The following is a 27,432-nucleotide window of genomic DNA, read 5'->3' as shown; positions in this document are numbered from 1 at the left end:
AATTTTAAATAAAACATTTTATTTAAAATTATTAACATAAGTTATACATACAGTATATTATATTATAAAAGAATAATATAATGAAATATGTGTTTTTATCAAGTATCTTAGATTAAAAAATATTTTTGGAATATCAAAAGAAATATTAAAAATATATATAACATTTTATTAAAATTATTTTGAAGAAATGTGAGATTCTAAGGCAAATGATCTCCATGTTCCCTCCGTGGATCCGCCACTTCAAGGATGTATGTTTTTATAGAGCATGGGTGTCTGCCTGTAGTTTCATTGAATACATAGCATTGAATACTCTTGCAAAGTAAGCACAAAATTATGCCGACATGCTGTATTTTCATGCGCATTTTCACATAAGTTTCTCTTCGGAATCGTGTCGTTTCCCATGCGATAAGAAAGCTCGATATTGTAAAAGAGAACAGCCATCGTCAGCGTGTCGCTGTGAGAAAAGATGCGAACGAAGGAAATATTCTTGAGTATCTTCCCCTATTCGATGGTAAAAGAGTAACACAGTCCTAACATCGCTTTTGCTCGTCATCCGAAAAGTCATTTTCCATCGAAACGATATGGCGCGATGAACTCCACGCGTTCGAAATTAATCGATACTTCGCCCCGAATCCTTGAAAGTTACACAAAAGCGAGTGTCGAGGGAGAGAAAAAGAGAATTGATGAAACTCGGAGAAAACGGAGCTTCAGAAGCGAGACGTGGTTGTTATTTGTTTCAACTTCGACATATCAGACGCGAAATCGACGCAACGTATCCTCGCAAGATTTGCTTTGAACGACGAAATGCTACTCAAATACGCAAATGCATCTTGAAAGAATTTCCCGCGCAATAACGAATACTTTAGCACTCTTCCACGAGATTTTATTTTACAATCACATTTTACGCTTGTGTTAAAATTTATTCAAATTTACGTGGGATATCGTTCTGGCAAATGCGGCGTAATAAATTTAAGCATAAAGCGCCGCTAATTAACGCGACCCATGTACGCACTGGATGGCGTTCAGCGAATTTAACTAAAATTTATTTAAAGAATTACCACGTGACAGAGTAATATTTCATTTAATTTCTCGCGGTACGCGCAGTGACACATGCTCAAGTCTTTAACCCACCACCCAGCCAGGTTGATTTACAAACGACTAACTCCCTGAATTATGTCACCCCTCGCTAATGAACCCGCCATCTCTTGCGAGCTCCGCCACCTTTCGCATACAGCCGGGGACAAATCTCTTCCGAGCAGGATGGTACTCGAAAACGTATCCGTCGTTGCGCGATGCGTCGTAAACGCATTAACGTGCGACTTAAGATTTACACTGCAAGCTTTTCGAGGGAAGCCGACAGCGACGAGAAATACGCACGTAATCGTGGAAGTTAAGAGCGTTTGAGATGCCATACATTAAAATGTGACATATAAGAAAAATGCGCAGCTCGGTAAAAAATTTAGCGCAAATTATACATATATGGAATTGCCGAAGTTGTGAGAGTCGTCATTCCATGGTCGTAAAAAAATTTAACTGCGGAAAAAATGCTGAATGATACAGTTGGAATAGAGTTCGCTGATTGAAATGCAAAGAGATAAAAAATTCGATGAACCAAAAACTTTCTCGCGTAAAAAGTTAAAGGATTTTATTCCCGTAATGGTTAATAAAATGCCGTACGTAAAATTTAAATTTAATGTTCTATAATTAAAAAATTCACCGTATATAGATCAAATACTCTCTTTCAGAGCGTTAGCCAACAAATCCGAATACCTGAGGTAAATTCTGGCGATAGGAGAAGCAATGTATCTCATATTTTGATAGATCTTGATATTGCTTCTTGACGGTAAAATATAAAATCGTTGAATATCGAAAGAATTATCGACAGAGAGAGATATATATAATATATATTTTTAATATATATATTATAATATTTTACGACAAACATCCTGCATTACAATGAATTTTGATTTCTATTCTTAAAGCGACTCGTTCTTTCGAATTTCGCTATCTCGTTGCCACGGCTATGTTATTTGTTACATCGCCGTGCTATTTTCGCCCTTTTAGCGTTACACATGCACTCGCATCTTTTCCTCTCTCAACCTTTCCGCCGCGCGATTATCTGTTCGATTTTCTCGGCCGAAAGTTTTTCCAAGCCGTCCTCTCGATACTGTCCGCTTTTACTTGAATGCGCATCCTTTGTACACTATTATTTTTATTTTATCGACGAACGTACGCTTCAATCCGCGCGTGTTATCCGCCTCCTGGCGTTCGGCCCACCCTTACTTTTTCGAAAACCAGCGGTGAGTTTTGCCTCGCGCGAAAAGCTCGGCGAAGAGGATTGAGAGGTCAGAGCTGCTGGACAAAAGGGAGAGCAGACTGAAAAAGCCAAACTTCCATGCTGTTGTAAAACACTTGCGCAGCGTTTCGTGCAAGATCCATGGTTTTTGCTGCTCTTTACAACTTGCGTTTCCAACACGCTTCAATGGTCACTCGAAAGATTAACGGCAGCGCAAATATAGGTGCAATTATTTCACGTCTTAAGAAACGTTATATATAGTTACAAGCGATTGCCGTCTAGCCTTGTTTCCCGATTGGAAGCGTAATTAATAGCGAATCATTATTCAGAGATTTACGTTTCGCGAAACTACAATGGGGCTTCTTGTGAGGAATTAGCATATATTGTGGGAGATTCGTAGATTCGTGAAACTACGCTTATTCATCAAATAATGGCCGGCTATGAATACCGCTGTTAGGTATAGTTCGTCCGGTCGACTGTTTCGCTCTTGTCAAACCCGGATTAGTGAGCGGAACATCATTGAATACATATACATATACATGCTATGCTCATATTAATGATATTACACAAATATTAATATTAATGAATATCATATTTTCGAATTCACTCATTTATTCAAACTTTATCAAATCTGTATAGAAAATAATCATGAAATAATAATAAAGATATTTATGCGTTAAATATATAATTATAAATATGAATTTTAATTCTCGATGTTTCTTATTCAAAATTGTTGAGACTTCTAGCATCGATCTTCTTGAATTTTTGCGCACGAAATATTAGCACCGTATTACAAGTATCATGGTTTGCGATATGTTGAGACAAAAAGGTTCGCTCGCGAGTGCAATGAACTCGAATTTCTTCCTTTGTAGTGTCCCCGTTTCTGACGGTCGCACGCCGACGACATTTTTCTTTTCATCAGAGTTAAGCCGTATCCGGGCGAGAGATAAAACTTATAATTTATAACATGTAACACGTGCCGCACTACTGGCCTTTTTCCACACGGCGTGGGCGCAATTTTAGACGCAGAACACTATTTTTTTTTTTTTTTGCAAATACACAGACGATAAAAAACGGCTGTTTCCTGTCCGAGCGTTTTCTGCCGATCGATTTTTTTTATATCCGCGCAAGTAAAAGCGCGGGACACATATTTTATTTTATTCCGTTTATTACTGCTACGAAAATGTTTGTTTGATCTTTAGAACGTATTTTTTTTTTCAATGCTACGTTAAACCATGTAATCGCAAATTTGCAGTATTTTAACCATTTTAGTGTCGTTGGGTTATTTGATGTTACAGACTTTAATACACATTCATATATTTCCATCGAATTGTCGAATATCATTCTGATTCTGACACTCTCACTGATTGTAAAAATTACGAATGTCATATTCTAGTGTCGAAATAAATCTTGATTGAAAAGCAAACTGCTAATAAAAAAACATGTGTGATTCAGATATAAATACTGAAATATAAATGTAAAATTATAATATACAGTCTCCTCATATATGCGAATGAAGATCTATGTAAATTTAGATAAATGTGCTAAAATATCAAATTTGCATATCGAATAGTTAAATTTGCATACAGGAATGTTAATAGTGACTATAATTCTCAATTGTGTTAGTTTTTTTACAATTGGTAATTTCTCAATTGGTATTTACATAATTATTTACAAATATATTACGAGCTGCAAATAATAATTTACGGAATAATAACTTTCTCAAAGGAATCCTAAATATCCTAAATATCCGATCAAATAATATTTACGATAAACACATAAATTACTGTGTTCTCTTAAATATTTGAATTTGTCAGAAAGGTAGGTTTTAACGATCGCTAAAAGTGACAATATTGTTTGTAATTCTCAGTCTTCGAGAGCTTTCTCCTCAAACGCAAATCCTCGAGATCTTTGTGATGCGAACGAAATGACGAATGACTTGCGCGTTATAGTATTCTTATAGAGAAGTTGTAATTCTGCGGATTAACTATGAGTTCCGACTGCCTCGGATACGGAAACACTTTGTCTTTATCAACGTCGCGACTTCGCGGTCGGAAGAAATGGGCTGCAGCGATCTCTCTCTCTCTCTCTCTCTCACTGTTACGACGTATGATAGACGATCCTGCCGGCGACATTTCGCTAATGCAGAAGTGCAATGCGAATTAATAAGAACGGAGCGATGGAGTTTCGCTCCTCAATCTATTCGTGGCATAAACTCGACGGTGTAAACCCAACAGACGAACAGGCAGCGTTCATTGAAATTTCGCAGCGAATCATTATTACGAAATTAATTGCGCAGTCCGTTAATTTTCGCTGTAACGTCAGTCGTAAAATATGGATATAGCAATTTCCAACGCGCTGTATTTTTAATCATCGATCACGCGGCGATGCGATAATGGCGAGACGTGTCACTTCGCGCCCGTATATCTTCCTAAAATTTACGGGCAAAATGTGACGGGAAAGTCGTGACGTCGTTGCAAACGAAATGTAGATCGCCGATAAATCAAACGCGAGCGCCGTGTATGAAGCGTCGGACAGAGGTCCGAATTTCCGATCGGAGAATCGTGTTTTTGTTAGCGGATAAAAATGCAAATCGATAAATCACAAGCACACAAAGTCGATAGCGTCAAATAATTAACGTGATACCACGTGATTTATATTCTGTGATAAAATATAATGATGAAGTACTATAAGTAAAAAAAAATCATTTTCGTTTCGCAACGTTTTTGTATTTTTACGAAATTTTCTGCGCATTTTGGAAAATGACAATGGTAGATGAAAATATCGCCGTTATAAAAATAACGAGCTTAACGTGAACGTCAAAATAAACGAAATATATCAATCAAATAAACGGAAACAAGTTAATTTCGGCAACTCGTAAATGATTAACACGTCAATCGCCAGTTTCTCGTCGATGCAATAATACTGTGAGATAAAAAAATAATAGAATATGCATTCACGATGTAAAAATAAATAGTTACAACTCGACGTTGCTTAGCTGGTCACCATTAATGTTGGCACTTGTACAAGTGCGTCTAATGTCAACGTGTCGGTCTAGCAAAACTTTGATGATATTCTGCAGTCCCTTTCATGGAAAGACCCGCATGAATGGCACGGTGTAACGCAATTAAATCTGACCCACACGTCGGAATTAATTTTGCAGTATCTTATGTGGCAGCCCCGAGACAAACCTTTTTGCTCGAGTTCATGCCGTATTCCACGGATTTTACCGCCGTGCATACACACGATTATACGAGATAGTCCGGCTGAAATGGAAAATAAGCGCGACGTAGTAATGTCGTAATTTTGTTAGAGATTAATTCGCTTATACGTCTGCTTATACTGAAGGATCTGCGAAAGATTAATTGTGATTCGCCTCAACTAAAAACTCACAAAATAGAGATAACGTACTCGAGTTGTAATAAAATAACCTATCTTTTGTGAGTGATCTCGTGCTGATGCAATACCAGAAAGTTCCCCCGCCAATCGCATTTGAAAGCGCAATGTTAATTCGCGAGAAGTGAATCCCTCGGTAGATTTCGGATTTAATTCGGTCGACGACACGGTAACATCAAAGGACACACGTCGGAAAGAGACGTTGAAGCGTTACGGATTAAGAGGCTTCAAGAGGAGCTTGTGAAATCGGCTTTTTCGACGAGGCGTAATCAGGTTAGGCGTAAAATTTCACTCACTCGTACTTGTGTAAAAGCGTGATTTCTTAATTAAATAAAATTTCGCTTTTATATTTTGTCTATTATTCATTTTGTTTTTTGGAATAAAAGTAAATATGCAATAATTATTAATTTAATTAAATAAAAAAAAAATCCTATAGATTTATTCTAATTGGTCGAAATTCGTAATATCGTGTAATTATTAATGCTCGAACGTTGCAGAAATTAAATGTCATCAATTTAAAACATTAAAATAGAATATTTTTCAATATTAATCAGTGCGCTATAAATACGCAGACTGATTTAAATATGACAATTCACTTTCTGGAAGTTTGAAGGACATTATTTCTAGTAAAAATATTTCGCAATATGTGGTTGTTCAGACATAACCATCACTTTTTTTTTTACATTGCACGTAGAGGAAGAAGGATTCGTTGTAAATTTAACGAATTACATATTGGACGAGGGAGTTACGTCGCGCCAGCTGACGTAATTACAACAGCAGCGTCGCGTTACCAGTGACGAATTAATTCGCATGCCGGATGCATTACTCTTCACGCATTTAGCTTCACACGGGGTAATTCAAGCGACCATGATTAAATTGAAATTACGTTTCGATCCGTTGAAATCTGCAAACCGCTACTAATTACGAATACCAACCCAGACTACATTTAATCTTGTGTCGATTCGCTAAAAACTTTCGACATAAGAGCGAGCGATCGTTGCCGGATTGTCGAGAATTTTTTGCCTTAAAAACCGCAACAAATTCTGAGAAGTTAGAAATGATAAAGAGCCACTTTCGTCGCCACTTTCCGAAGCTCAATCGTCAAAGGGAAGAATCTACCGACGCGAAATTTGAATACCTATACAACTGCTTCTCGAATACACACATAAATTAGAGTCTTAGATCGACATTCATAGTTGGTTCTACTTGAATGTTTGAAATCTGTTATTCCCTGTTCGTATTCTCTATCCCTTTGATTGCGCAAAGTCCCTAACAGCTTCAGCAGAGTCAATGTAGAATTGTCCATTTAGCAGTCATGTATAACATCGATCAATCAGTTTCATGATTGGTCATTTGCGATGGCCAATCAGAATACGTACCACCGGTCCGCTTCTCTGACTAATTATTCAGGAATACTCTCATTTCAATGACACAAGTCGACAAATACCATTCTATGAATGTTTTCCTTTCTTGATGTTCAATGAGAACAAAGATAAAAGGTCATTTGTATTGACTTGTATCACCAAATAAAGAGCATCCCACTCCAATATAAATAAATGAGTCTAGAGGATTCACGGGAATTGCAATCAAAGTCTACCTATTCACAAACTATTTTTTCATTAAATTTTTCACTCTCGAACGTGATCCGTTCGATGGAAATCTACGATGAGAAAACTCCGCGAAAGCTCCCCAAATATTCTCTGTTCTCCACCGAAGCAATTCAATTTCGTGACGCAGCAATTGTATTGAGGCACAGTCGCGAAAATGTCACGTATCGGGGTGGCGCCGATAGAAATGCCGCGAATAATGCAAAATAAATCGCACGGCGCCGTGCATAACATTATTTACCGTGTGTCTCATGCGGAGAAGCGCCCCGTCGATCTCGATACTCCTCTACGAAAACACATATTCGACAAGACGATATCGCCGGATATGCAATCAGTACTTTCACGGCGACGCCAGCATGCAATTTCGTACGTGCTCGCTGGAGGATCGTATCTGTTTCTCTTCGTATCTGTTTTCCATCTCTTGCCACTCTGTTTTTCTCCCTCCCTCTCTTCCGTTCTTTCATCATTATTCTTTTCCTCTTCCTCCGAAAAAGAGGGAGAGCTTTTTTTACGGCGGAAACAATTTTCAATTCGGACGAAAGCTTCCGTACTCCGTACTCGTCCTCTCGCCGTTGCGTTCGCACGAGTGCATTCGCGCATCGGATTACAGCGGACGCAATTCGCAAGCGGAGAGTTCGCGGCGAGTCACGCTTTGAATACGGCGGCGTCGCGCCGCGATAACGAGCCAATCAGAACTTCAAACAAAACGAGTTTCTGCTTCCCAGCCGAACATTCGCGACGTATATTTCCCGGAGGCAGTTTCTCATTCCGCAGTTTACGATGTCGGATGTCGGATGTTGATTTAAAAAATACAACCGAACGGGGGGTTGTATACCCTCGTGGGATTTATTACATATATTATTACAAGCTACGTACACAGAAAGCAATATCGTACCTATATTGTGAATTCGTATTGCGAAAATATTGCATTAACGGAATTCGCGATCGTGCAATAGACATTACAAAGTGAAACTTGAACTGAATTTTAAAACTAGTTTCCCGTATTAAACGTTCGAGGATCGATAAGAGGCACAAAGGGGTTCGGCTCTGGTGATATCGAAGACAATGCAAATGTCCTGCAATTAAAGCGGCGACGGTAGCAAAGAGGGATTGGTCTAACTACTTCCAGTTACCGATACTGGAAATTTATTTCAGAAAAAGAAAGATGATGGGACGCTTGGATTAAAAGCTCTTCTAGGATTAAGAGTGTTTTAGAGGAGTCTTATTGTAAGATTATCATGATCCCATTAGCCATCATCGACGTCTAATTTAACTCTAGACAATGTCGCACGGTAATCCCCGAAATAAGCTTCTGCTTGAAATCACATCGACAGCGACCAATCAATCGAAGGATCACTTGTCTGTCGAGCGTGTAAACTATTCGTCCACTTAAATCTCCCGACTGCCAAGAAACGACGAACATTGCGAGCTCTTCGGGGAGTTTACGAGATTACATGTAGATCCCCTTCAAATCTTCGTTCGTAGACGAAGCTATAAACGCAAAATAGAAGCTTTACTAAATTACTGCGTCGTTAAACAATCATGTGAAGGTATATATGGAAGATAAAAGCTGTTTTAATTAACATTAGAATTGCCAATGATATCCGGCTGAAACAATGCCAAAATAGTAACATGAGCGATTTTAGTGTTGAACGAATCTGAGTTCAAGGAGAAATTTTTAACGATGTTTACGTACCAGGCAAATTAATATTTCAAACGTTTTGTACAGTCCAATTATAACTGTTTACGTTTATTTAAGTCGCTAAAGATATATTTACGAATTGTTTCTTAAAGAATTTAAAACGTCTCGATCGCGACAAATATTCGAACAAACAATAGTACGGTTCGTGTCGATTAACTTTCCTTACCTGGTGGCTTCCTGCAGCAACAGGTGAGGCGGTACCCAAAACTTAACCCTCAGAGCGAATCTTAGAGGCGCTACACCACCGCCGGTCTGCCGCTCTATGGGGTTCCTCAGATTCAACCAGAGTTCCTCGCCCTTCGCATTCTGATACTTCAGCCCGAAGTAATCGCACTCCTTGCTGACTCCCAGGCAGTCGCAGGCCTGCGAACAAATCAATCGATGTATTCTTCTGCCACGTCATCGCCAGACTGAGAGCTTGCTCGCGTCGGGACTCTATATATTTCAAATAAACTGAATCGATCGCGCCAAATGCGCTTTTTCACTAATCGGCTTGCTCTCGGGATACGACCCAAATTTTCAAACGACCCTCTACATCTCTTCGGTTTATCGTCTATAATTAATCGTTGATCCGCGACACTTCGATCGATTAATCCGCACGGGATTCTCTCGCGGGCGAGTCCGGAAGGCAAACAAATCGCCAGCAATAATTTAGAATGGTACAGTACGGGAGGTGCGTGGGGCACCTCCGACGTGGTGCACAGATATCGCGGAAAAGCGCTTCTCCACCTCCGCCTCATTTCCGCCATGGCCGTCGTTTCCCCATTCTTGTCCGTAATTTTTCCTCACCGCGGTCGCCGTAATTGCTGACCGGGCAAAAATATCGCGATCGAGGTGGCTAACCTATGCAATTAAATCAAGCGTGTTGTTTGCGCGTTCGTAACTTTTTTTTTTTGCATAGAGCGTAATGATTGCTGGAATCTTTCAGGAATGCCGCTTCGCGAAAAATGGAACTACAATGCCAATCGAACGGCAACTTAAAATAAAATATTTGCATTTTTCTTTTATATTTCATTTGGATTTTCTTGAGTATAGCAGGGAATGATAATAAAACCAAATTGCTTACTTTGCGAACTTTAAAGATATCGAGATTATTCCATTTCCACGATTCCAAAGAGACCCAATTTTTTTCCTCTGTATTATTTTATTATGGATCTTTTCATTTAATAGATTGTTTAATAGATTAAATACGACTCATTTTTTTCCTGATAGAGATTCGTTGGCGATTTGACGACTAAAAATCTCTCGCGAATCTTTTCAATATTCATTATTAGATACTTATATTGAGAGGCAGCTAAAAAGCATTCAGGATAAATTCTTAATAAGCAGTCTTTTTCATTTGCCCGTGTTCTACTATACACTATCGAAGGATTCTATTCATCCGCAGCTCGGCTCATTTTGCATTATAAAATCGATATTCACGGTGATATCGGCGATCGCATTTTTATCGTAAATTATCCTTTAGCGTGCCGCTCGACCGGCGTTATTGCCAGCTATTATATCCGTTATTTATGCCGCGAGAATAAATGCCGCAAACGGCGTTGGAAAAATCGTTAAAAACATTACGGAAAGCGACACGTGATGCTTGTCTCTGATCCGCAACATCGATCTCGCTATTTAAATAAAGCGCTTTCGTGCCACAACAATAGCTCGTTTTCTTGAATAAATCATAGAGCGCAGTCTCGTTCAAAAAAACGTGAAAAATTGCGGAAAATTTGCTCACCGAAAATCACGGCTGATAATAATTATCTATTATTCACATAGGGCCTGGTTGATCCAGATAAGATAATTTCGTGTGTTGCACTTTCACCCGTAGATAGAAGCGTTTTAATTTATTTACCGTAATGCAACCGCGTAATTTCTTCTAATAAACGATCCTGATAAATTCAACCGGCAACACGATCGGTAATTGACCGTACGTGGTGCGGTTATGCGTTAAAAATATCTACGCGATATATTACATCGTGGTAGCTAGGATTAAATTGTGAGATATTAAATTACTGATAAAAAAAGAAAAAAATGGTTGATATATCGCGAAAGTGTTTGACGCAAAAATTTGACACAAACGAAATAGCCGGAAGGCTAAGTGGATTTGCACATCGTATCAGCGAATTATAGAGAATAACCAATGTTACAACCAATCGATTATTTCTATAGCTGAATGTGTGCATATATGCAGTATATACTATATTTATATACTATATATGAGCGATAAAATAAACTTCGAACGCATACAATTTTGATGAAGAAATAGAGAAAATATTAAGCATTTCTGCTTTCATATTTTATTTTCTTTAATCTATCTCGTTTCAATTTCGATTCAGAAAATATTTGTTATACTGAAATTACAGTTACAATGTACCAAAAATTTTCAATCGCCATAACATTTCATGTAACGCGCCAATAAATTTGTCAAAAATGTTTTTAAAACATAAAAAGATTGATGGGCCAAAAATAGAGGCTATTATTTTTATCATGTTGACAGAGTACCATTTAATTGCTCTTAATGTAACGGTAAGTGACACACAATTTGACGATATAAATAAACATTTTATTGGTTGTTATTAATGGATAGTCGATTTTATTAGATTAATAATGATACCGACACTCAGCAACTAGCGAAGCTAAAATATCGCTGTTAAAAATCCAGTTGTCGGTGGAAAAGCATCAATACTTTCTGATACTAAGCGAAGTTTCTAGACGAGAAGTATTGCGGGTGTTGCGAATTTTCGTAACGGTTCTCTCTCTTTCTTTTAGAAGACCGGATTTTTAAGACATACTGATGTTACGAGCAAACTCGGTCACGTGCGTTGTGATAAGGAAAATTCACGGAGAATGCTCGCGCTCGTTGTCTCCGCGGTAATTTATCGTACCAGGCCAGCAATGTCAGCCGTGGGGTGACTTTTTCCGGAAGTAAAAGTGCACAAAAACGAATAGCCGACTGACGATGAGCGTCATCCGTTTTGGATCCATCCCTCGCGGCGTCGCGACGCGATGTATTGCGATCGTATCAGATAATGGCACAAAGATAACGAGGAATGCGCGTTCGAGTTCGTATTTGCTCTTGTAATTCAGAATGCGTTGCAATCGCAATTGGTTCAAATGCATAGAAGGCAAAATTCCTTCGCTTTCTTATGCTTCTTTCTGTTCCATGTCAAGAGGAAAAAATAAAATTTTGAAGGATAGGATAGAATTTTTGTACGCTACTTCCCTTCCCTCCCTCCCCCCCCCCTCTCTCTCTAGTTTCGGCTAAACTTTCAGGAACATATATACGAGAAACAGAACTTATGTGAAAACTATAATACTATGTTAATATAATAGAACAATATAATAAAATTTGTTACATGTTTTCTTGCTGTAGCTAATTTAATTATTACGATAAATGCAGTAATTAAGTTTTTAGATAAAATATTAGGTGTTGGAATTAATTCGTAGCGTTTTTTAATGAAAGAATGTTATTTATTTCACATGAGCATTAAAAAATACATTAATGAAAGTACTTCCCATCACTTGTAAAACGCTACGAATTAATTCCAACACCTAATATTTTTGAACAAAATAGATATGAATCTGTCTATCTTACGAACGTTGCTCGTTGATACGCCTTTTGATCTCGTGAATATGTATAACATATTCACTTCTCTTTGTGTTACGAAACGAAACCGCACAATGACGCGATCGGCGACGCATGAATTATAGGTTCGTAGACAAACACAGTTCGGAAACGAAATTTATTATTCACTGAGATCTTATATTTACCGAAGGATTTCGGGAAAAATGTTGCAGCCCAGTTTTAGATGAACACCAGACGATTTATTCAAACGGAACAAAACAGTCTCGCTCCAACCATTGTACGCTCAAGAACGATCATCTATTTCTATTTCTCTTTCGAGATATCCTTTGAAAGATATCAAACGATCCTCGAGAATTTCATGCAGTACGGTAGAATAACGATACCGATTCTCATAATTGATCGCTCGTGACTATATTTTATATGTCTTGATATCTTTTTGACGTTAAATATTTTAAATCGACGTTGACAGAATCCAGTTAAGCGCGCGCATCGATAAAAAAATGGCGAAACCTTCATCAATATTTAACTGACTGATAGAGAATAAAAAAATTTGAAGAATTTTCTTTTACAAAACGACAAGAGAAAATCGGATGATTACTTAATCATAACGTAATGATTAATGATCGACCTTCTATCGTCTATAAATAATCAATAGACCCTTCAAAAGCGCAATATTGAAGCTTTCATTGTTGGATAAGCCGACAATTGCTCCTCCATTGTACCGAGTAAGACTACAAACAGGGTGCAAGGCACTCTCCTTGTTTGTCCATCCTTGATTGCGTCGTGAATCTATAATAGGTTAGAACCAGTTTCTCGCCGAACGCGCAATAAGAATTACAAACGCAAAATTTATTCGGCATATTTTTATCGTTCGCCAAAGTTGTTTGCATCGTCTACTATTCAATGAAGACTTCGGCATTGCGTATCTATAAGAATTTCTCTCTTTCTTTCTCCCGCTCTCGATCTCTTTCTTTTTCGCCGGGAAAAGTTTCCTCACATTATTTCGCCGTTGGCTCACCGGGTTCGTATAAATTTTTGCGACGTGAATCGACTTGTGTAGCTTCCAAAAATGATTATGTAAATTCCCGAGAATTGTACGCTCTACTTGATTATGAGTATTTAATCAAGCGCCGATACAAAAGCACCATGCAAAAAAAAAAAAAATATTTTTGCAAAGCGAGTCTATTAGAAAAGGTTTGTCTTTTCACAAAAAAATTATGAGAACATGATAAAAAAAAAACTAGCAGTAATGAATACTCTATGATGAATCGAATACTCTATAATCGAATATCTCCAAAACGGTGAAAACAATTGTATTATTTCTGTCATATCTGGATCTGATTGTTGTACGCCAAATATAAAAATGATCGCAACTGATAAATCCATTATTATTACACTCATCGTGCTCGACGCGTATCTCACGATGGATTTGTTAACGTGTAAGGATAAAGCGATATTCGCTATCTAACTCGATGCGTTTTACGCATCTGCTCGTGCGCTTTCGCCGTCGCAATTTTTCGCTATTTGCCTCACTCGAGAATAAAACGACGTGATAGCCAACCGGTAAATCAGCCCAGCTATAGGTACTTCAAAGACTTCAGCATGTGCAATTTCCATGCGTGCTTACGAGCTCGTCCGCGCGATTATACTGACAGTCGATTTTTCAAACAATTCGCATATCGCAGTTCCTTTGATCCTGGGTTTCATGAACATATAACATGTATTTTTATGAGCGTCAATCATCGGATCAAACGTATCGTCGCGTTATGCAGAATAGCTCGAATTGCCGTCGTTGCCGTCTGCGAATAGTAGAAGTAATATGGAAATTTTCTAATGTCCGTTTGACCAAATTAATACTGTGTAACCTTTTGATAAAAATATGCTTTAGATAATATCTACGTTCCGTTTCGCACGAATACGCAAAGTCAGTAATAATTTTATAAGTTCGCGAAGTACGTGCGATACATTTTCCGACTTGCTCTTCGCGCAAGATAATATATTAGAGAATTAATGAAGAATAACGTAATATTGAAATAAATGTGAGCATACGTCACTGCGACTGCTTTTTCTCACTCGCATGAGAATGACGCATATAATTTCTCTATTAAACTTTGGAGTAGAGATGAAGCAGAGAAGCATTTGACAATATTTCATTATTCTAATTAACTGCCCAATTACGTCCGATGAATATTTTATTTACGCTAGGATCTACATGACAAATGTATAATATTACGTTGTCACAGACACATGTTTGACATTTTATGTCCTATTATGTTTTACACACTTATTTGCATGGGTATTATACTTGGCGATATGCAAAGTAACGAGATAAAATAAATGATTAATTGTTGAAAGCATATTTGCATCGCACATTTAATATTTCTCTTTATTTTCTTGAATATTTCTCTGATTTTGATCAATTGCATATATTAAATGTATCCAGTATAAATAAAATATGGACTTTAGTCGGTTTGTGTTATCCTCTGATCAATAATATTAATCGACGATAATTTATTAACGAAATGTGTTCAGCAATTATTATAAAAAGATAATAAATATTTCATTGAAATACAAATACGCTCGTAAATCAAATTCTGCCGATTATTCCACAGAAAAGAGCCGATATATCTTCCACTCTCGTCTATACATCTACATACGGTAGAGTATTAAATTGCTCGGTTTATTTCACTGGCACATACTTACGTACAGCGCACATGAAGATGTTCGCAATCAAAGTTTGCAAGATGCGAGAGGCATCTTTACCTTCCGTCTTTCATCTACATTCCAGTTTCGCGCACATGTTATAATAACCCTTCATAAATACGAAAACGCGTACTCGCGCTACTCTCGACTTCCTCCCCGTCGGACTTTCTCGGACTTGTAATTACATTTTGTCGTGTGTAATTATTAGTGAAAAAACTGACTTTTTCTGCGAACGTATCTCGAACAGCGGTACGTCTCGATCGCGACACGCACTGCTATTCATATGATAAGCGAGCGTGCGCGCGGTGACTTGTTCGCTTTTCATGAATATTCAAGCATGTGATGCCAGTGGCGGTGGCGGTAACTCGTTCTGAAAAATCGTCGACATAACTTTCGCAGAGACGTGCTTCTGCGTGCTCTAACGTCCGCGTTATAACTGCCACGGTGATTTAATCGTATTCACGATTAAACGCGCGCGATTAAATTTGTGAGTCAAACACGACGGTTACATTCGGCTAATTTAACTACTGTCACAGGGGACCAATTTTATTCCAATGGATAAATGGGATTATTATATAATTTGCGTTAATTAAAGCCGTCAAAAATAGAACGTAAGAGAAACATTTAACGGAGAGGATAATCGTCACACGTTTGCATGCGTTAAATTCGCACAACGTGCGGGTGATAGTAGACGTACGTTACGATTTAAACGAAACAATTTGCATATGTCACCGTAATTAATATCTCTCCCACGAGCGAATCACGTGGACGTTCATAAATTCGGCAGAGAATTCAAAGTAAACAAACTTTATTGCGGTCCATGTTAACGTTCATCATGGAATTGCGTTACCGAATTAATCCGCGCGCCTGTTGGCGCCTGTTTCAACGTGAGGGAATCGAGAAAAAAAAAGCGAGACTCGGCGTAACAAGCAGAGAAATTTCACCCGCGGATTGCTCCGCGTACATGTAACTTCGGCTTCATCACGCGAATTGCATTGCGTTAAAGCCGTACGCGGTTTTGGATTACGCGGCTCGCAAAGGTCAACTTCGTTTTTCAGTTTGATTGCAATCGCGGTGGTTCAGCGCGCGCGCAGAGACGCAAATTGCAGTTTGCACCGGTGGAAGTTACGAGCATGTCGCGAAATTAAATTTCTGCGCGTTAAACTCGTTCGGTATTATAATCTCGTGGCACCGCCCCATTTCCAGCCTCTCTCGCGCGTGCTTCTTCCGCCGTGGGTGTACACGTACGTGTGTGTATGTGTGCACGTGCGTGTGTTGCATAATGGCCAAGTTCGACGTTTATGAGTTTCTTACTTTTAATGCGATTTATATAAGCGGCGCAATATAGCACCGTGCAGCACAGTGTAATATTCATTATTATGCATTATCTGTATGCATAATATAAATATCAACCTCAGAAATTCTTTACAACGAAATCAACATAAAAACCATATATATTGTACATACAGTGAGTGCAAAAAGTATTCGTATAGAGAAAATATTTTTTTAAAAAACTTTATTTTTTTTTTAAAAGTATAAATATTATCCAGCGAGAAATGAATCATCGAATTGATCTCGAATTGATATGAATGATTTCTTTTTGAACTCAATTTGACGCCGATTAGATTTAATTGATGATTATTTCTTGTTGGATAATTAATTCATAAAGAATAAAATAGAGTGTGTTTTTTAAAATTATATATACCAAAAAGATGTATATTAATACAAAATATATCATAAATAAGTGAAAATTAAAAATTATATTGTTTGAATGCTCAAAAAGTATTCGTACAGACGAGAAATTTAGCTTCTAAAATCAGGAATACATGCGAAGCTCGTTTGTTTATTAGAACAGAATGTATTCATTGTATAAAATTAATGTTTATTTACAAATAAGACTTTTTTTATAACAAATTTCCTTGTACGAATACTTTTTGTTCTCACTATATATTACAACAAAAATTTTTTAAGCTTAGCACTCTCTAAATCTGAAATGGATAATCACTGATATCAGTGCCAAGTATGCCACTGGTAATCAATGAATTAAATGTAATTAAGATCCCTAACCTAGTTAATCTTTATTATGTAATCTAATCTTGTTTTAGTGCTTAAATTTAATGAATATAATATTGGAAAATTGAAATTAACGTGCAAATATCAGTATTTTACTTATATAATGCTTAAACATTCTTCCTTTTTTAGTAGAACTTCATTGATTATCAGTATGCCACTGAATAATTAGTGTTTACCACTAAATGCCACTAAATTCAAATATAGAGAGCATTATTAATTTGTCTTATTTATAAAGTGATAGATATCTATCGTATGTTAAATACATACAGAACGCATATTGATATGGCGGTACGCAACTCAAACGTATCTATGCGAGTTCCCTCAGGAGAAGACAATAATTGCTATGTATTATTCGGTTGTACGTTACGTAAGAGCGTTCAGGGTTGATTAACGGATGCGCATATTGCCTGGCGGATATGCAAGTGACGCGACACGGATATGTCAACTACGTGTCGGGTAATAAATTCAACCGAGAATGTGTTTCCTGTTAAACAACTGCTATCTCCGATACAGATATTAAGCGGTATCGATGACGATTTTTGCAGCAAAAATAACTCCATACGAAAAATTATATCAATATTTATTTGAATATTCATAACCTGTTCTTATTTCAAAACCGCTTTAAGATGCTAATACGATTAACTTATGACATCTTAAGGAGAGGAATATAAATTCTTGCATAAAGCGTAAGAAAATCAATCAGGATCTTTTATTTAATGGAAAAGAAGGAAATGAAAGATTTTTTTATTGGCTCATTTTCTTATGCATAATATATTATGCGTTATGTAAGACGCGGTACTTCCACCCTTAGACAAAATATTAATTTCAATTACTCTAAATATATACTTTAGACGGTCTTAAATATAAAAATCAATTATGAATATCGGTCATGTATATAAAATTGGTTTGACAAAAGTATAAAAAAATCCTGCACACAAACAAAACGGACAAAGTGAAAACGAACGTATGCCAAATTGTGGGTTTAATTTGTTCTCAAATGCCTGACTAAAATAGCAGTAATAACACGAGAGAAACAATGATCTCGAGCGAAGTCAGAGTAGCTGAAATAATAGCTACGATAAGAAATGGCCTCGTGGCATTCGACGCGAGCGTTTTCGCCGCGAAAGTTGCTACGCGGGAGATTATTTTTCTACTTTTAAAGTTCACTTCCTCATCCTCCGAAAAGTTTCTCGCTCAGCTAGAGACGCAGAATCGGAGTAATATCCGGGTGATCGAATTTCCCGCGGGTTTCCTGCCTTCTTGATCTCTCCCTCAGAGATATTGCCATTCCGGGAGCATTTCCGCGCGCGTTTCTCACCGATAAATCACCGCAAAATTCTGCACTAGTCACATCCTGATACTTTCAACGTGATGGCCGAAATCACAATGTTGCTTCCTTTATTGTTCTTCTCTTGCGCAACTTGCGAAAGATTATATCTTATATGATAGATAAAAGATTCTCGGAAATAATATCAATTAATAAACGTAAAACTTATTATTTCAATTATCCAATTTTTTCAACAATTGGCTGCATTTATATCAAAACTTTTAATATTCTCGATCTCTTTCAAACTGCTTTAATTGCTGTTTCAAAGAGAATAGAAGAGAATGGATCGGAGAATGGTTAAAAGCTTTTACGTCGCTAAAATACACAAGTGCGACACGTCTCGTGCACTATGCATTTCGGCTAATTATAGTAATGGAAGTCCTACTGTTTCTGTATGCTCGTTAATGTTCGTTTGATTTTCGAAAGACGAAAATGGAATGTCCTGCCACTATGCATAAATGACCGCGCACGTGACGCTAAAATAGCATTTGTAATTGATAATTTGTGCCGACTCTCGCAGGCAGCTTGCACACTCACTGCAATTAATAGTACTGCACTAAATGGACCGCATATTCGGTATATATTGCATATATATCGTTTATGTCTTACGGGGATATACAAAATAATGATTTAGCCCGCTTCACAACTTAACGTTTAAGCGAGTTTTAACTTATTTCTTATAGAGATGACAAATAAATTGAACCTCGATTAAATTGTGAAACTCTGCTTTAAAGTCTTACATCAATTTACATAAAACGATCGTAAAGCATCATTTATCAAACTAAGCTTGTATCACAAAAATTATTTATTCGATACTTTGTATCACGAAATCTATATCTTAAAAATTTATTCAATACTTATAGCATACGAAAATAGCAGCTCATATCAAAATATCTTGGGAAAATTGCAGTTGATACAAGGATGAGAGAATATCCAGTTCACCGTTAGGAAAAGTAGAGAAATGAGAAAGAAAGTATTTCGCAGGAGAAAGAGTGAATTTCTATCTCAACTTTCTTGCTATATTTCTCACTCGAAAGTCTCGCATCGAAAGAATATCGGTTGGAAATAGAGGAAGTACAATAGCTATCATATGGCAGTTGCGTTGTTCTGATGAACGATAGATATAAAAACAGAATTTTATAGAAAATACTTTCGCATGTCAGCAGTTTGTAAGTCCTTTTGCAAAATAGAAAAAGTATAAAATGAGTTGAAATATTTATTACAGACACTTAAGGAAGTATTTGGATAAAAAAAAAACACTCCGAAATAGCATCGATAATCAAAAGTATGGTCAATAGAAAGGTAAATGGAAAAATATATTTAAAGCAAATTGTAATGAAGTTATCCCTACAAGGTAAAAATATTAAAAACGTTCTATTTAGAAAATTTAATATATACTATTTTCTCGTAAGTACATGTCTAAACACATAAGTAGCCCGTATAACAAAATGCATTTCTAAGAGATGATTTCTAATACATTTAGAAAAATTATCACGTAATTCAAGCATGGCAACGATTATTCAAAGAACTTATCCATTACTTAAGAGATGTCGACACATCTTTGCATAATACTAAAGTGCCAAGGAATTGGAGGACCAGTGAGGTGCAACTAAAGACCTCTTAGAAAGCCAGCATTGTTTACCACAACGTTCTTGCAGAGGAATTCTAGCTGTTGTTGGTTCTCAGGAACGTCATTACGCGGAACAAAATCTCGGACTTAAACACTGTTATAAATCAACAGGTATAACTCTGAACTTAGCAACAAAAAAGAATAGACTTGAAATAATTTATAATAATGACATCAGAAAAGAAAAAGATAACTTAATGAAATGCTTGATTAACATATAGGAATAATTTGATTATCAATTGTAAAAAAAAAAGTACACGAAAATACATATAAATCCGTGGACAATCTGCGACACAAAGTGTCGCGGTCGAACAATTTTCGTTAGTCGAAAAGGAAGACAATATAACGAACGACGTCCGAAAGTGAGAAACTCTGCGTACCAACGAGCGCGTAGTTTCAAAGTAGCGCACTTTAACTGGGATATCCAGAAGGAATTCACCGAAGCTGCTTACTACCGGCAAACTTTTCTCGCGCAGCGCACATTTTTCTACACCACCGTCCCTGCCACGTGCACGCGCGCCCGTTGAACACTCCTTACTTTTCCGTTTCTACCTCCTTTTGCACCCACTGTTTTTCTCTCGACCCTCTCTTGACACATCCCACTTCGACTCGCTCTTGCCATCCTCTCTCGTTCCTGTCAGTTCCCTTTTGTCCTGGTCGATGTTTTCGTACGAGAACCATTTATTTGTCTGTCGTTCGTTAACCCCGACAACACCTCGATGGGCTCCGAGTCAATACTAACGAAACGGCAATGCCCTAAGTGCAACGCACGGCGTAAATCAGTAAAGTAAGAACTCTCATTGTTTACGCGACGATCGCACGGCGTAGTCTCTGAGTCAGCACCTCGGATGCGACTATCGACCCGAGATATCGCTATACTTTGTGGCTCAATATATTCTGGATTTTCTCTTCCGGAGAGGAAACTAAAGATATTTCAGTCTTTTTCTAAAAGTCTCTTATTCCTCCTTTGTTCTTATTTTATTTTATATCAACTTAATAATCATTGCGAAAAATGAATGCAAAATTATCCTTGCTATTTAACGCGCGGGATTTTATCGCGTTTCAAGCGACATGACAATAGTGACAGACTGTTACAACGTTACAAGCGCATGTTACTTTAAAGTGGATGGATAACGCGCGTGTCGCCTATGGAAATATGTATAATAAAAATTATCATACGTTTTACATCTCAATGAAACATATGGATGCGCGTGTCGTGCTGTTCGCAATTGTCGACTTTCAGAACGAAATGTCAATTAGGAGCATCGGACACACTATTTTCGATAATTAACCATTCATGTTCGTGTCTACGATATCTATTCACGAATCAGTGCGGCTTGTCAAACATTTTCACAACGTTAATTAAGCATTCATCAAGGCTACTTTAGCATGACGTTTAAATTCTTTTCTGTGGCAAGTAATTGGCGTAACGTTTTATCGATTCGAAAACGTAAAACAAAAAATTTCTTTAATGTCAATCAATTCCTTTGTATAATAAACAAAGTGAAAAATGCTGGATACGCATAATTAGTATTTTAATTGTAGTATATTAAAATCTACATGTATTAAAATCTACATGTGTATTAAAATTTATACAGACAAATTACACGTTTTTTTCAAATGATAAGCTTTAATTAATAATAATTTCAATAAATATCACGTATGAAAATATTGAAAATAATTTTCAAATGTTGCTGTTTCAGACGATGGAGAATATTAATGCGCCGAATAAACAAATATGATTTTGCATGGTGCGGTACGAATATCAATTATTCCTCCTCTAATCAATATCTATATATTTCATTATGTTTCAACCGTAATCAATATCATATTCCATATTCATTTTGCAAAAATGATATGCGGCTTCGTATGTTCTCGCAAAATTACAAATTTTACTGAAAAGTTTCACGCTATTACTGCTTGCAACGACAAATCAATAGTCATACTAGACTCTTCATACAAGTATATAGTACATTTCATGATTCAGGTAACGTATTGCCATTTCATATACCACGGAATATGACCGAAGTTGACCAAAACTCAATAAATACAAAGCCTCACTGTACAAAATGTTCATTTCCAACCGAAATCCAATAAATATACTCTCATCATTACACGAGATATTCTATTTTTACATTAAATTTCCTAGAACAAATAAAAAATCAATAGGTAGCTACAAAACAAAAAAAAAAACTTATTAGAATAATAAAATCAATGGTAATATTATAATAAGAATAATGAAATGATGAAAATAATTATGCAATAAAAAGAAATAAGAAAATTAATACTAATAGAGAAATCTTTTTGCATTGCATAACTTCAAGCCTGAGAATAGTAGCACAAGACTATCAATCTTCATAATCCACGAGTAATTGGCTTTCAATTAGCAAAATTTCAGCTAGGATCAGTAATGCCTGAATAATTGGCCGTCGCGTATCTTCATCACGCGCGGATCTTTTAAATTGGAATGCTTTGTCGCCGCGTTAATTAAGATAGGGCTTAGAAACATCTCGTTCTGAGATGGCCAAGATAAAGATTCCCGTTCGCAAAGACCGCCTCTCATCGTTAATAGCGCAAATTCAGTAACACCTGACTATCGATCTCATCCGCGTGCAACAATTACGTGACTCTCTCGACGATAGCTGTGACCGACGAATCCTCGTCGTTGAACACTTTAAACGTTCTAGGGTGAATCGAGTCTACGATGAATACCACCCGATAGCTCGTCGCGTCGATTATTTCTGCAAGCAGCAGAGGTAATCTTTAAAGGAACCGCTGACCTCTTTCACTCGAGACACTTCATTAGCTTATATCGCCTAACGTCGGGGTTACTCACGGTCGAGGAAAAAAGCAACGAAAGAGAGAGAGAGAGAGAGAGAGAGAATGATAGAGAGATATGAAAGAAGGGAGGGACAAAGAGAGGGATGATAAAAAAAAGAGCCATCCACCTCGTCTCGCGGAAAAGCACCGTAAATTCTTCCGCAAGAATTCTCTTCCTTCACCTGGAATCTTGAAGGACGTCCTCTCTGCACCGTGGCCTTTCGTTGGCTTCCGACAACTTCCTTTCTTCCTCGTCTTCTCGACCACGAGCAAGTGCGGAGGACGACGCTTTAATGACTGTCGCGTAATTGAGGTTTTCCAGGTACAGTGACACGGTCGGTGGCTACATCGGCACGTTCCGCAACTTTTTCGACGTTCGTTCGTTCCCGTTTGTCTCCTTCCTCTCTCCGAAAAGAATGAGGAGATCGTTAGGGAGCGGTGTAGCGCGCGATGATAAAAACTGGCCGGATATCCTCTCTCGCCTTTCTGCATTTCTCGAACCTCGACATTTACTTATCCGTCTGCCCTCGCTTCTGCCTGTCTCTCCCTGAGAATGATGTTTATTATTCCTCAAGATATATTTCTCGCAAAATTTGTCCAAAATTTGTCAATGGTATTTTACATCATGTAAAATCATAATAATTTGTAAAAATATTTATAACTGATGTATGGTTTAATTAGGAATTCGCTGCTTTGTGATTAATATCGATAGAAATACATTATAATTCTTTGAGGACTCTTTGAGAGCTCTTTTTGACAAAGTAACTTATAAAAAATCTTGCTTTCTAAATGTATTTGGAATCGCTTAATTTGATTCTGGTTCAGATTTTTTTTTATTTTTGACCTCAGATTCGTATAAAGTATCATCAAATCACTCCAAAGATCAAATTTCGTAAAAATTGATAGCAATCAGCAGTTTATAAAATAAAAGGGATCGTCGGTCTACAAAAGAAGAGTGAGATGTCGCTCTCTATTTTCTAAAACGTTATTTTACCAGAATGCAAAGGGCGATTGAATGAATCAATTTTATGAAACGTTTCAAACGGTTATCTTATTAAAAAAATAGCAGTGTACGTTAGAGTGTATTACGGCTGAAAAATATGCTTTTCCGATAGAAAGGCAAACATACCAGGAAGCAAAATAATCCGATATTTACACAATTCTGGATTAAATATAATTTACTAATACCTCTCCGCGCTCGAAAAGTGACAGAGCTGCACGACAAACAGCCTGGTATGCTGATCCTCTATAGTATCGAACGTCGAAAAAGTTGCGGGACGTGCACTTGTTTTCACAATATAATATCGATTTTTAATCAATCCTCTAATCCTCTAAGAGGCACCATTGCAATTTTCATCTTATGCAAAAGTTCTACACCTGTGTAACGTAATTTAACGCGGTAATTTAATTTTGAGAAAACGCGTCAAATGCAATAACATCATGCACTTAAAGATTAATGAAAATGGCGAACATGCAAGAACATGCACTCCGAACAAGAACGCCTGTAATACGCACACAGACATTCGCGACGGTTGTCACAGTTAATTCACGGACGGTAGGTATATTGCTCGACCGTGATCTATCGGGTGACGGAGGCGGCGGGGTCGGTTGCAGCCTTGCGTCGAGACGAAACAAATTCTGCTTGAATTCCTAAGCAGATTATCTCCCGCGAGGGAATTTCCTCGGGGTGTTTTGCGACGTCGCCCCGCATTCGGATCACGGAATGTGGGAGATTTGTCGCGCGCCGCGAGACAAATCGTTTCCTCCAATGGCCGAATCTTTTCCCGCAGGAGAAAAGATAGCCGGAAGTGAGGCTCTTCACAGGCGACGCACGTCCCGCCTTGCTACAATCGCGTCCGTGCTATAATTTGCCCGCTGCGCAACGTTTCTTTCGCCCTGAGTATTAATTTGTACGTTGGGAATAAGGAGAACGTATGAGAAGACATTTTCCCGACAATGGGGAGGGTTCACACAGTTTTTAACTTTCTCAGATCTTTGGAAGTGGAATCCAATTCTAAAGAGTGACAAAAAGTACAACAATTCAGCCAGTGTTGAAAAAGAGCGGCTCAATTGTTAATTTTTAAGGGCGAGATTTTATTCTTTAGAGTTCCACTCCAGAGATTTTACAGAGAAAATTTTGACCTTGGTATAATATTAGTGGCTCGATTTCACGATAAATAGATTGTTAATTTCACACGCAAAAACTATACAAATTGAATGTCAAAAGTCTTATTAAAAAATTAATACAAAGTACCCCAGTTTACACTTTAATACCACATTCTTCTCGCATTATAATATCAAGCGGTTCAAGTGTGAGTAGAAGAATTTTAACATTTATAAGACAAGAAAACCACTATAGTGGCGATAAAACAGTATCATATTTTAAAACAAAAAGTGCAAAAAATGAAATATGAATTATAACAAATCTTACTGAGAAAACCTGTTTTAAAAATAAACCCTTGCCCTCTAAAGATTAAGTATTAACTAAGGTGCTGGAATTGCAATTGCAAATTCCGTGTTCTTCTGATCACAATCTCAGTAAAATCATCCTTGCGAATCAATGAATTCGCAGACGTAGGTACTAAATTTGTAAAAAAAAAAAGTTCTGCATTAGACTTGATTCATTGAATAATATTCGCGTATACAGCCATTCAACAGATAATTTTTATTTCTCTCTAAAAAGATTGCTATAGGAAAATCGACTTTATCTTCTTCCCAAAGGGAGTTGATAATAGAACCTGCTCGCTCAGTTGAGAAAACGGCATTTCGCTTGCCGTAGGGGCGCGCGATGGTAATGTCCTAGTATATCAGCCGCAAAGATATCGCAGGAGTATCACGCGGGGTGGAAAAGCGGGTGAAAAACGGAGAGAAATAAACGGGAAAGGGTGAGGCAAAGGGTCGCGGCGTTCGCGGTTTATGCGAAAAAGTCTCAGATGCCCCGTCGGAAATATGATAGCGCTTTCCACTTTCCTATCCCCCTTTCGTTTCACGACTCGACTGGATATCGACTTCGCATTTAGTACATCGATACGGTTCGTTCCGACGTGCAGCCGTCCATATTCCGCACGTGAAAATTTCCACGCCTCCCACACGTCCATCTCATTTTTATCATCGCAAACATATTTTCTTCTTTCATTTAAGACCTATTCGAGCGGAACGAGTCCTCCTAGAGGATAAACAGCACATGGAAAGAATGGTTTTATTGAAGTATCTACAAATTTAGCTAAATAGATCTGAAAATAATTTTGGATCATTAAAATAATAACAGAAATACTGTTCGAGCGAACAGTGCTGCAAATAGCTTTGAACTCTAGCAATTAATTTGAGTGTCCTACATAATTATTTTGGTCATCTAACAAAATTATTTTAGATCTATATCTAGCTAAATTTTTAGATTTTTAATAAAACCATTCTTTCCCCAGTAGTATTTACATTTCTTTGGTTAACACACAAAAATTGTAAAAATAAATCCTAAACGGAGAACAAAATATTAAAATAAAATTTTTGTTTGAGATTACACTTATATAATACGTATAAAATCGCTGTAATGTTAACTTAATAAATCTTTTCGTTTAGGTGATAATTGTAGGAATTTAAGAGTAAATAATTTAATAATTTAATATAGTAATAATTACATATAAATCTGCTAACGCAGAGTAAAAAGTTAGTGGGAAAGTAGAGTTCGCTTAAACGCTCTCGTCATCGTGAGATAACGCCACGCATCATTAACCACTTATTGTAAATAATAAACACGTTATGATGGCCGTTGAGCACTAATAACTTGCAAATCACTGCGTATTATCGTATGCAAGTAAACGATGAATACTTGTATAGACAGGCTTTCAAACGAGTATTATAATTAATTACATAATGAATTATTGATCTCGCGCTTATCCTTTTTCCATACGCGATAATGATGCGAATATCGATTTAATCTATGATATCATGATTTTTCCGCTATATTTTTGCGAAGAAAGCCGACAAATCGGGCGTGTCAACAAACTTTAATAATTAAAAAAAAAAGGAAATTGTTTTTTTAATGCACCTATGCAGGCATCGGACGAAGCCGAGCGCGCCGCGAAAATAAATGTTGCGCTAGAAATATGCATATTAATGTCGGAGTGGAGCTTAAATCACGATTACATTAAATCTCCATTTATTCGAGGCGCGCGAATGGTCGTTATATGATGCGAACCGTGTCGAAATGGTAACGATCGATGCAATCGTTCAGATTTTTCAACTGGGAATGACTTTTCTTTTGCCGTGAGCTAGCAAAAGCGTGAACGACTTCACCAAATTTTTTCTGT

General features: G+C 37.3%; 1 protein-coding gene across 2 annotated transcripts in view; it reads right to left on the bottom strand.

Annotated features, from left to right (window-relative positions):
- dnr1 (E3 ubiquitin-protein ligase defense repressor 1) overlaps nucleotides 1-27,432 on the bottom strand; it is a 162,291-nt gene that overhangs the window by 21,728 nt on the left and 113,131 nt on the right. For both annotated transcript variants that reach the window (XM_011060769.2, XM_087413609.1), the window contains one exon: nucleotides 9,168-9,364. In XM_011060769.2, coding sequence (XP_011059071.1) covers nucleotides 9,168-9,364 — 197 coding nt within the window. The remainder of the gene's footprint in view (nucleotides 1-9,167; nucleotides 9,365-27,432) is intronic.

Source organism: Acromyrmex echinatior, chromosome 14 (genome assembly GCF_024713525.1).
Source record: "Acromyrmex echinatior isolate Ae372 chromosome 14, ASM2471352v2, whole genome shotgun sequence".
Classification (NCBI taxonomy): domain Eukaryota; kingdom Metazoa; phylum Arthropoda; class Insecta; order Hymenoptera; family Formicidae; genus Acromyrmex; species Acromyrmex echinatior.
This window is presented reverse-complemented; position numbering and strand designations above follow the sequence as displayed.